Consider the following 11,581-nt stretch of genomic DNA (forward strand, 5'->3'; position numbering starts at 1 on the left):
GGGGCTCGAACTCGTGAACCATGTGTGAGATCATGACCTGAGCCAAAGTCAGACACTCAATCGACTGAGCCACCCAGGTGCCCAAACCTGTCACCATTTTAAATGCCTATAAGAAATGTTAGGGAAACTACAAACAGGAAATTCATTGTTTTCTTTCTCCTTGATTTCCCTGAAGGTCCTCAGTCATTTGGAGGAATGCTCTCTTGACACCTTCCAAGAAGCTTCCTTGAGACTTGAACTCTCTTGCCCTATTGAGTTGTTAGCCACGGAGAAAAGAACGTCTCCCGTGAACTCACATGGCTCAGCCGCAGGCTGTAGGAGCCAGTGGCAAACTGAGCCGAATTGCCTAAGTCAAGTCAATATCAAATCCCAACTCCTGGAAAACATGAGTTTTCCAGGGCTGCTGTACAAACAAACAATAAACAAAACAAACACGGTGGCTTAAAACAACACAAATGTGTTATCTCACAGATCCAGAGGCCAGTAGTCTGAGATGGGATTTGGGCAGCCTGGGCTCTCCATGCAGCCTCTAGAGGAGGGTCTCTTTTCTTCCTTTCCTCTAGCCTGTGGAAGGTCGCTGGGTTGTGGCAGCATAACCCTGTTTTCTCCATGTATGCCCAAATTTCCCTTTTGATAAGGATACCAGCCATACTGGATTAGTCCCTCATGATCTCCTCTTAATTATGTTTTCAGTGACCCTATGTTGAAAGTACACTTGAGATTCTGGAGGTTTGGATATCAACACGTGAGTTTCAATGGGGGACACTTTTAATGAAGGGTTATTGCAACAGACTGGGTTTTAGACCATATTAGCCCTGCTCTTATCATATTTCAAAAGATACCCATATATTCTTGACATTCCAGTCTATTTTTATCCCATAGACCATCACTCTTTCCATTTCATAACCGACAAAAAGTGAGCAAAAGGGTTGTAAGGTTGACTGTTCTTGCTTTATTTATTTGTTTGTTTGTTTGCTTATTTATTTAGGCAAGGACACTTCACACCCAGTGTGCAGTCCAACGCGGGGCTTGAACTCACAACCCTGACATCAAGACCTGACCTGCGATCAAGCATCAGACACTTAACCAACTGAGCTACCAAGGCACCTCTGGTACTATTTATTAGCCTGTAAAGATGACTGGAAAGTTCATTTAATATTGAAGAAATTGGCCATGGTAACAGCTTCCTAAAAGACTGTTATTTTGTCGACTGATTCACTGGTTTTTTTTTTAAGTTTTTAATAACAACTTAAAACCTGTTTTCTCCAAGCGGAACATGCCCCTACGAGCTTTCCATCAGTACAAAATTGTCTGATGTCACAATCAACTCACAGGGTCAGAATCACTCAGGACACTCTAAACCTTTGTCCCCAAAAAACCTCCAAAGTAGTGTACCGTCCAGCTCGTTCACCCACTTCAGAGTCTGGGAAATAAAGGAAGACCTAATGTTTCCACACATTTGGTCTGTATCTTGGCATTTATATTTATGAGTGGGCATAATTCAATGCCCACACATAAATCTTTCTGTCTTTCAACAAGGAAAAGGGTGCAGTTTGCTGGGGAAAGAAGGTGATTTCCTTGAAACTCATCTGAGAGAAAGGGAAGGACAGGTTTGTTCCCCACACTCCCCACCTCCAAGAATGAGTGAATGAGTCTCAGTGTGACATAAGATGTGCAGGCTTGATCCAAACGACCCTGTAGGCAAGCCTGAATTCTGAATGTCCTTTGGAGGGGTTGATGGAAGAAATGACTAACATGCCGCAGGTCTGAGAGATCTTTGGGATACATTGCTGCCAACATGATGTTTATTTTCAGTGTTGCTCAATGGTCTCTTGTAAAAAATGACAAGTAGATAAACATTGCCACATTCACAGATGTTTACTATATAAAGAGGTCAAGATTCTCACCAGCAGGTAATTGATTCTGAGCTTCCTCCAGAGGAGAAACCAAGAGGTGCTAGAAAGATGAAGATTCTACTCTTACTTGTTGGAGTCGTTCTGGTTTGTGGCGGCCGCCTACCTCTACCGGACGGCCGCCTACCTCTTCCGGACAGCCGCCTACCTCTACCGGACGGCCGCCTACCTCTACCGGACGGCCGCCTACCTCTTCCGGACGGCCGCCTACCTCTACCAGACGGCCGCCTACCTCTACCGGACGGCCGCCTACCTCTACCGGACGGTCGCCTACCTTTACCGGAAGGCCACCTACCTTTACCGGACAGCCACCCACCTTTACAAGACAACCTTACACAGGTACCAGAAAAAGGCTGACCTGACATGGACGTCTTCATGTGTGTGCCTCTGTGTGTGTGTGTGTGTGCGTGCGTGTGTCTTTTGGGGGGTTTTCTATGTATATCCAAATTTATGTGCATCTAAGCCTAGCCATGCACCTGGAAACTCGGAATCCCTCTGTTCATCGCCTCCTTACACATCTCTTTTGTACATGTCTGCTCTGGTCTATTAACTGGCTGCTTCCCCCGTACTTATAAAACAGAAGGTGCATCAGCCAAAGAGCTGTTGGGTTTGAGCTCTTGCATTCGATAAGAACGAGCGTGCTATTTCAGGACTATGTGAGTTTTTAGTTCTGCTGCAGACTTGGGTTTCTCAGTATTTTATAAATCGTGCTTTTGTTCCTTAAAGTTCGATAGCTCACTGCTGATGTAAAAGAGGAGGGAAACCCATGCTGGATGATGTTGGAGGCCATCAAAAGAACTGGACCGACGTTTCTGATGGAAACTTTGCTTTTAGCTTTCAGGAGAATGGAACACGCTTTTGGTCGCAGCCACCAACGTTGACAAGATAAGCAACGGCCCATTCCACGGTTATATGCGCAAAGTTGATGTGGACATAACAAATGGCACAGTCGTCTTCAATTTTTCTGTCATGTAAGAATAGCACAGAATGAAAAGGCCTGATCTCATGACCCTGAGAGGGCATCTGAGTTGCACGTTTGCAGTGAAATACCTCGCTGATGTTGGAAAGTGAGGCTCTGAGTTCTTAAGAAATTCAGTACACCCTTCTTGCTTTAATGAGAGGATTCTCAGGGACCTCCTGTGACCATAGGGTTCCCGACACTGGCCTCAATCATTCTCTACCCTGAAGAACTCCCAAGTAGCAATGTTTAATCATTATTAAAGTCACCAAAGCCTTTGCGGCTTCAAATGTTATTTATAAAATGCTCACTTTCCTGCAGGCATTTTATTAAGAACTCAAGAGTAACAGACGATGAAGACACTTTTTTACTTCCATTGTTCAAACCAGAGCCAGATACAGATCTATAAAGTAATAATATCATGCATGAAATTCTTTACTAAGAGTAAAGATGCGGTGGAAAGAGGGCACCAGAAAATGACAAATGATCGCATAGCTGAACTGTATTGCTAAATTGAAAACACCAGCAATCACACATGCTGATGAATTCACCTGGAAATAACAATGAGTTCCACACCAACATTTGACTTCCAGTAGACGACTCCTAGGATAACAAAATGAAGCAGGAGGTACCACTGAAATCAAAGGAATATAGGGCATCTGAAAGCATCAAATCATGCAAACAGATCCTGGCCTGTAAGATTAAAACATCTATTTACATTGTAGGTGGGAAGTATAATGCTAATTTCTATCTTTCTGAGTTCAGATGGATCTGCTCGGGGGAACTGATGATAGCTTATGATAGTTCAAAAAGTTCCCAGTATAAAGAAATGAGAAAACTTGCAAAGGGTGGTGACAGGGGATTATAAGAAACCGAATGAAGTCTGTTTCTGAAGACCTAATTTCTAAAGCTATAGGCAGAATGCAAGAATCGTTCAGTCTCCACTGCTCACACACACATAAACACAGGCACATACTTTGAAGAATGAGAAATAAAGAGAGACTGACATGAAGGAAAAGAAAGGGTTATGTTTGGAGACAGTGGTTTATAAATATATAAATATAATTGTGTATTAAATTATATAACATGTTATATATATAATATGAAATCTTATACAATTATAATGTGGAATAACATATAATAATAATAATAATAATAATATATGTATACGCCTACAATATAGTGAGCATTCCATAAATAACACTCGAAGGCTCTACAAAGTCAGTAATGGATAAAACTGCAGTATACTATATACAATAATTGTATAACATTGCATATATACATACATTATATGTAATATACATGTAATATTATATAATTATGTAATTATATACATATATGAAATAGATATGTAATGTAATACAATTATATAACTATTTATATAATTGTATATAAAATACATAGTTGGTTATGCTAGATACAATAATCACATAACATTGCATACATACATACATTATATGTAATATACATGTAACGTTATAGAATTGTATGATTATTTAGATACATATATGTAATAGATATGTCATATAATACAATGATATAATTAATTATATAATTGTATATAAAAAATATAGTTGGCTATATGTTACATACAATAATTATATAACACTGCATATATACAGACATTATATGTAATATACATGTAATGTTATATAATTATGTAATTACATAGATACATATATGTAATAGATATGTAATGTTATATAATTATATATTTGATTATATAACTGTATATAAAATATATAGTTGGTTATATGTTATATACAATAATTATATAACATTGCATACATCCATACATTGTATGTAATATACATGTAACGTTATATAATTAAGTAATTATATACATACACATATGTAATAGATATGCAATGTTATATAATTATATAATTGATTGTATATAAAATATATAGTTGGTTATATGTTCTATATAATATATAATGGATTATACACATATTGTCAAATTACACTCACATCCTATTTCAATAGATACACCTGTCAGTTTTCATTAACTTTTTAAAGAGTACCCTAGGGTCTTTTTCTCTCATTTTTCAAATTTCTGTGTCCGTCTGTGTTTAGTAGACTTTCCCTTTGGACGCCCACCCTGCAATCAGGTTTACTGAAACGCAAGGGACGTGTAGTGGTAGGTATCCATGTGAAGGCATAGTTCAGCGAACTTGGACCTATGTGTATATCTATTGCACCCTCAAGATGCATACATTTCCATCACCCCAGGTAGCTATAGGCAACACCTGACATGCCGTGTTTTCCTTCCCTCTTCTAGAACTTCACACGCATTAAACTTCACACGCCGAAATTAAACACGATGCATCTCATTCTGCTTTCTTCACTCTGCATAAGGTTTGGAACGTATATCCACGTGTCTCCGTATGCAAACAGTCACTCGCGTCACTGCCAATCAAAGTTCCTCGTGTATGTACCAATATGACGTCTCCCACTTCCTGGGTAACGTTTCCACGTTGTGGTTGTCTTGAACACCTTGGATACGAACTGCTCTGCACTAATGTCTCTGCCGACACATATTCATTTGCAACTCTTCTCCGGTAGCCCAGAACTGCTGCATCATGGCACACGAGCATATTTAACCACAGAAAGGGTCAAGCTGTTTTCTAAGTGACGGTGCCTTTTGCATTCTTGCCAGTAACGTCTCAGATATTTAGCGGCAGCACATTCTTCCTAAACCTCGGTATTGACATCTTTTGATTTTATGCAGTCCCGTGAACGTGAGGTACCAGCTCACTGTGGTTTTAACCTGCGTGCCTCTGATGAGTCATCCACCTGAGCACGGTTTCCTACACCACTCTTGCATGACGGGTCTGTTCAACCATTTGCCCCATTTTAGTTGGTTTACTTCCTCTTTTACGATTTCTGCCGTATTCATTCTTCCTGTTTTTCCAAATATGCATTTTTTGTCATATACACACACAGGAATACACAAACTCTCACGTTATATATGTGACACGTATATAATTGTTTGTAATACACATGTAGTTTCCATCTAGCACATACACGCATCATGTGTATTTATGCATTAGCTCGTGTGTGGATGGATGTATGTTTGTGCGTGGGCACACATGTGTGACTTGATGCCTAATTTTCTGAGTAGTGTTTTTATACAAGTTTATGGTTCTAATTAAATTAAGCCCATCATTTTTTCCCCCTTTTCTGGGGGGTGCTTTTGTCTATTATATTATGTAAGAAATCTTTGCCCACGTTGTGACAACCGCCAAGGACCGTCTTGATGGCTCTTCTTCTCTTTTTCCAGAAAATCTTTAAGGCAAGGGAATGTTCTTTTTGCCTTCTTTTCTAACAATTCAGATTTCTTCATGTTTAATTGCCTTTAAATATGACTTGTTTTATAGTCACTCTTTAGAACTACCTGATTCCATGTGTAGACAAAGACATTTTTGGCAGGTGACCTTTGATGGTGGAAAACCGACTTCTTCTCTTTCAAATGGCACGTTGTTTACAGGCACTGAAATGATGCCTCATGCAGATTCTTGTGCGATTGAGACAAAGAGAATGTTAATTGTGGTTCACAGTTTGTTTTCATCGACTCACTCGAAGACATTTTGTTTTTAAGGATGAACGGACTGTGCACAGAAAAGTCTGCCGTGGGAACCATTGGGCGTGACAAGTTTCTCAATATTGGTTGTAAGTACAAGTATTTTACTGAGATATTAAGGTCAAAATCGTAGTCTCCACTTCTTTCTGGAACTCTTCTCTGCCTGAATTCTAGTTCAACTAATCATTGGACATGTGACCAGGCACACTCCCCTAAATTATCTATCCAAGCACTTTATCTTGTCGTGCACAGTTAAGTCATAGGACATTGGTGGCCGCTTTCCAATTTTGAGTATTATTAAATCATTCATAAGGGCTCAGGATGTTTATTTCATAAAGTTCTTGAGTATATGAGAATGTTTCAAGATAATTTAAATGGCCTTAGGAACTAAATATAATAGGTCTATCCTCAGTTTACATATCAATCTCATTTTCTTTAAGAGAATACTTTTTAAACATCATCTTAAAACATCTTACTGCATTCCATTCTTGGGAGATTAACCTACAATCCAAGGAAATCGGAGTGATTTTAATCACCAGGCACATTTGTTCGTAACCTCAGCTTCAGTTAAAAGCAATGGGGATGTCGGCTAACACTTAGATTCTAAACTCTTCTTAATTACCCTAAACAACACTCCCAATTTTAAATGGCCTAATGTCTAAATATCTGACTAAAATTGTGATGTGTAAGTCTGTGGTTACACCCCTCATCTAAGATAAGAAACAGCACAACGGCTTTGCAAAAAGTAGAATATATATGCAAACAAAGTGAATTATATGTCTGGCATTCGACCCTATGCATATTCCTCAGTAACTTATGTTCCCAGATTTTTTAAGTTATGTTTTCACTCTTCTTAGCTTTACATTATTTTTTCCTTTGCCTGACCCATCAACATCCTCTATCTTCTTTAATTTTCTCCCTTTTGGTAACCCCTTCTAACTTAGATTTGGACAACTTGAGAAGGGAGAATGAGCTGCACTTACTGTAACAGCTCTTTGGGAACTAGGAATTGTGACCTACCCAGCTCTCTTCTGGAAAAGTGAGGTGTCACACTGACAAGCAGAATACCAGCAGTGGCCTTGAAACCACCCTGGAGGCTCAGAAGACAGATTTAACTTCATTGCTTCCATAACCTGCACTACCTCTATAAACCTATTTAGTGAGATTTCCTGCAAAGCCCTTCATTTAAAAAAAATTTTTAATGATTATTTATCTTAGAGAGAGAGAGAGAGAGAGAGAGAGCCGAGCACAAGCAGGGGAGGGACACAGAGAAAGGGAGACACAAAATTCGAAGCAGGCTGCAGGCTCTGAGCTGTCAACACAGAGCCCGATGTAGGGCTTGAACTCATGAGCCGTGAGATCATGACCTGAGCGGAAGTTAGATGCTCAACCCACTGAGCAATCCAAGCGAAGCCCTTCTTTATAACATTATCATTAAAACATTTGGTTACTAAGAATCTGAAGAGATGTATAAACTCTTATTTAAATTGTTCCAACACAACCCAAGACTCATGGACCTAAGAGCAGGCCTGTGCAAGGTTTAGGTCCATGCAACTCTGAAGTTGTTTCAGCTGCCACTTGGTCTCTGGCTGGGGCTGACTAAGGCTATTTGAATGGGAAACACAAAGTGGCATAGTTTCAAAAAAAATCCTGATGAGTGGTTCCAGTAAGGCATTGTGTACGTTGAGAGCAGAAGAGAGAACGGATATTAGAAGGTATGGTGATGACGCTAAGTTGGTCAATGCTTATTCTTTTTCTTGTATACGTACCAGGGTGGATGGGCAGAGCCAGAGTGGAAGGTGCCCCTGCAGGCAGGATCTGAACGTGTGTATCGTCACAAGTAAAACCGTATTAATAAAAATGCACATGTTCATGGCAGCCAGAGATTTGTTGGGTAATACACCTAGATTAAGGGGGCGGACGTAAGTGACTCAGAAGATCGCCCAATGTAGGATAGGCACTCAGCACACAGTCATGCAGGGTTTTAAAGGGCAACTGAATTTTGGTCTTAAAGAGAAATCATCTCCAATGTCGGGATAAGGCAAATAGAAAGAGATTTTAAACTTGTATTGATAATATGCCATATGACAACAAGTCGTGTTGTTCAAAAAATGTTGGCTCCACTGGAACACATGTTTCAGAAAACACTTTAGTAAGACAGGAAGGGGTGAAATGTTTAATTTCGGAAGAATGGGGCAATAAGGAAAAGTTCTTTACGGGCCTTGTCTCCATGTCATACACAATGTTAACATTCGCTGCATCGTTGGAGGGACCAATATGAGAATGTTGTTACCAATATGCTAATTAGGCCACGGTAGAGCCAATCTCCAATACATTCACTAAGGCAAGGCTACAGTTTATATACATTCTACATATATATTTTTTGTCTTCTCACAGATACGAGTCAAAATATTTTAAATGTTTTTTCTGCCACCTCAAATACTATCACAATCAACGTGAACACCAGAAGAAACACCACAAAAACGTTTGTATTGCTTGGTACGTATATCTTCCTGACGATGGTCATGGTCGCATAATATTTCCACTGTCAGCATTTTCAGTGAGAAAATCAGTAGAGGTTGGAGGTACCAGATCATAAGACATTTAAGAATAATCCCCATTTGTGCAAAAAAAAAATCAGTTTGATTAGAAATTATTTGCTAACAAGTCAACTCATTTCAAGCCACGGCTATCTTCGGGTTGACCCCAGTTCCTTCATTTTATGACAATTTTTCAAATAGACTCTTCAGCCTCAGAGCAGAAACTTAAAAACAACAAAAAGCCTTCATCCTGTTTAATCCTGTCAATGCACTATTGTGAACATCAACGATTTCCACCCCCAGGGGCTTGAGAGGGGTGCTAGGTTTCAAGTTGGAAAAAGGCATTTGAAAACTCTGGTTTTCATAAAAAAGGAAGCTGTCTCCCATTACTGTGTGACAGGGCCATGGTTGGGAAGGTGAGAACCGTGCTTGCTTTTTCTTTGGGCCCAGAACCAGGGGTGCATGTCAGAGCCAGAGTCTGAGGTGTAGGCAGAGATGAGGTAGGCAGGATATTCTTGATGGATTAGGCCCCCAATTCATGGATTTCCTGCTGTTTTCCTGGAGTCCCGCTGCTGATGTTGGGCACTGCATGGGTTATACAGGGACAGCAGTGAACGGCTCCTACCACTTAGGTCAGGCAGCTGACACTGGGACAGAGTCAGTGGCAACTGTTGGAGACTGAGTTAAAGACTTGATTTCCCCATTCATTCTCCTCATTCTGCATTCAGAAATTCTTAGGGGTTCTAATGGGCAATTTCTGCTTTATGCACGGTGATTTTCAGGCAGAGGACTTCATCCTGATGACAACGACTTTGCAAAGTTCAGGGAGTTGATGAGACAAAACAATATTCCCGAAGAAAATCTTATAGATATGAGCAAAACTGGTAATGTGACACTATATATATATATATATATATATATATATATATATATATATTTTTTTTTTTTTTTTTTTTTTTTTTTTCCCTGAACATATCTCTCACCTGATCTGTAAATATGCTATCTGGAAAAAAAAAACTGATTCATTTTACATTTTCTCTTCCATGAATTATCTTTCATAAAATCCATTATTTAAAAGAAGAAATCCTTACATATATTGGGAAATGGCCATGATGGGTTGCTCCTTTATTCACCTTTTGTATTTGTCTTTCCCCAGAGAAGTGTCCTAAAAATGAGAACGGACCAACCCATCCTGAACACTGTAAGTAAGAATGACGTGTTATCAGTGCCACTATGTCAACTCAGTAATTATGTCACTAGACAACTTTTTTATGTTACATGTGGTTACTTTTTTTACCCCGAGACTGCAAACCAGTTTAGGTGAATTTAATGCTAAAAAGCAGTTTGGGGGATAAAGCATTATTTCACAAGAATCATGCCAGTGACAGCCATTCAGAGAGTAGCAGGAAAGCCAGATGCTGGTGGGGATGACAGGAAAAATAATGAGTTTTCCAGTCAGTTCTGACTTGAGGGTTGTCCGAATGCGTCACCACTCCATGTGCACTATTCCCGCTCATCCCGTGTTTAGTTCTGCATAATTGCAACAGCCACCTCAGAGGCCCTCCTACCACGCCAATGACACAACCGTTCAATGTGTATTTTCCGGCAGAACGTGATTTCCTTAAAGCGTGATTGTTAAACCTTTAAAGTAATATGAGCCTCAAATTATGACTGTGCTCTAGGCTAACACATGCCATTTGTCACTGTTGTTGGGAAGAAAGGGGCGAAAGAAAGGTCAAACAGAAATATTAGCTTTCATGCTGAATATAATGTCCTGAGGCCAGAGAGCTTTTGCAATCAGAAGACCAGAGTGTAACTCCATCAAAGATCCTGTAAAATCATGTTTGATGCGCCATCCCCATGAACATTCATTCTGAAATCATGAAAGTGTTGGAAGGGATCCTGATTATGAAAAGTCCCATCACACACACATCCCTGAAAAAATTCCAGTGGGTCCCCCCCCCATATCGTAGGGATGGAGAGTATGATGTTCCCTGTGGGATTGGTGCACTGGGTCAACTAAACGTCCCCCGAACCCTTGATGTTGTACTTCCTGAGTCTCATACAGTCCACTCAACTCAACCTCCTCTCCTGTTTTATGCACCTGTAGCTGCATCACTGAGAGCCAGGAACACGGTCTTCCCCATGGAATCAGGATCAACAGCATGAAGAGTATGTTCCTCCTTTCTGCCTCACATCATTTTCTCTATTCACAAACATGTTTGCCTTTCCCATCTCATCTCTGTCCATCACCATTCAGGTCCTGTTTGGTGTCACAGGATTTCTGAATGATTAAATAAATTGATTACACGTGTACCCTGTACCTGTGTGTCTGTGCACATATGCATGTATCCTAAACCTGTGTGTTTAATTTTAAAAACACATAAATATCCACTTTACATACAACTACCCAGGAAAGCATGGCTATCATAGGATCAACATCCCATCAGAGACCATTCAGATTAGGCTTAAATAGAAAAGCCACAGAGGTGTCTAAATGAGAGGGAGAAAAAGGTCTAAACCATCAGCGGAAGGGACGATGGGTATTTTTACTACAATGGTCAAGAAAAAAGGTCCCAAGGAAGCA

At 39.9% G+C, this 11,581-nt stretch overlaps 1 protein-coding gene across 2 annotated transcripts; it reads left to right on the top strand.

Moving 5' to 3' along the window:
* Positions 1-1,913: 1,913 nt before the first annotated feature.
* On the top strand, positions 1,914-11,310 carry LOC123594574 (odorant-binding protein-like). 2 transcript variants are annotated; one of them, XM_045471381.1, is made up of 7 exons: positions 1,914-2,252; positions 2,748-2,884; positions 6,473-6,553; positions 8,859-8,953; positions 9,777-9,878; positions 10,151-10,195; positions 11,105-11,310. In XM_045471381.1, exons 1-7 carry the CDS (start codon positions 1,965-1,967, stop codon positions 11,161-11,163), a joined length of 807 nt encoding a protein of 268 aa, XP_045327337.1. In that variant the 5' UTR covers positions 1,914-1,964; the 3' UTR covers positions 11,164-11,310. The 2 variants fall into 2 exon arrangements, with proteins under 2 accessions (XP_045327337.1, XP_045327338.1); XM_045471382.1 differs by having other exon boundaries at positions 6,473-6,543; positions 8,852-8,953.
* Positions 11,311-11,581: the final 271 nt, after the last annotated feature.

Source organism: Leopardus geoffroyi, chromosome X (genome assembly GCF_018350155.1).
Source record: "Leopardus geoffroyi isolate Oge1 chromosome X, O.geoffroyi_Oge1_pat1.0, whole genome shotgun sequence".
Lineage (NCBI taxonomy): Eukaryota > Metazoa > Chordata > Mammalia > Carnivora > Felidae > Leopardus > Leopardus geoffroyi.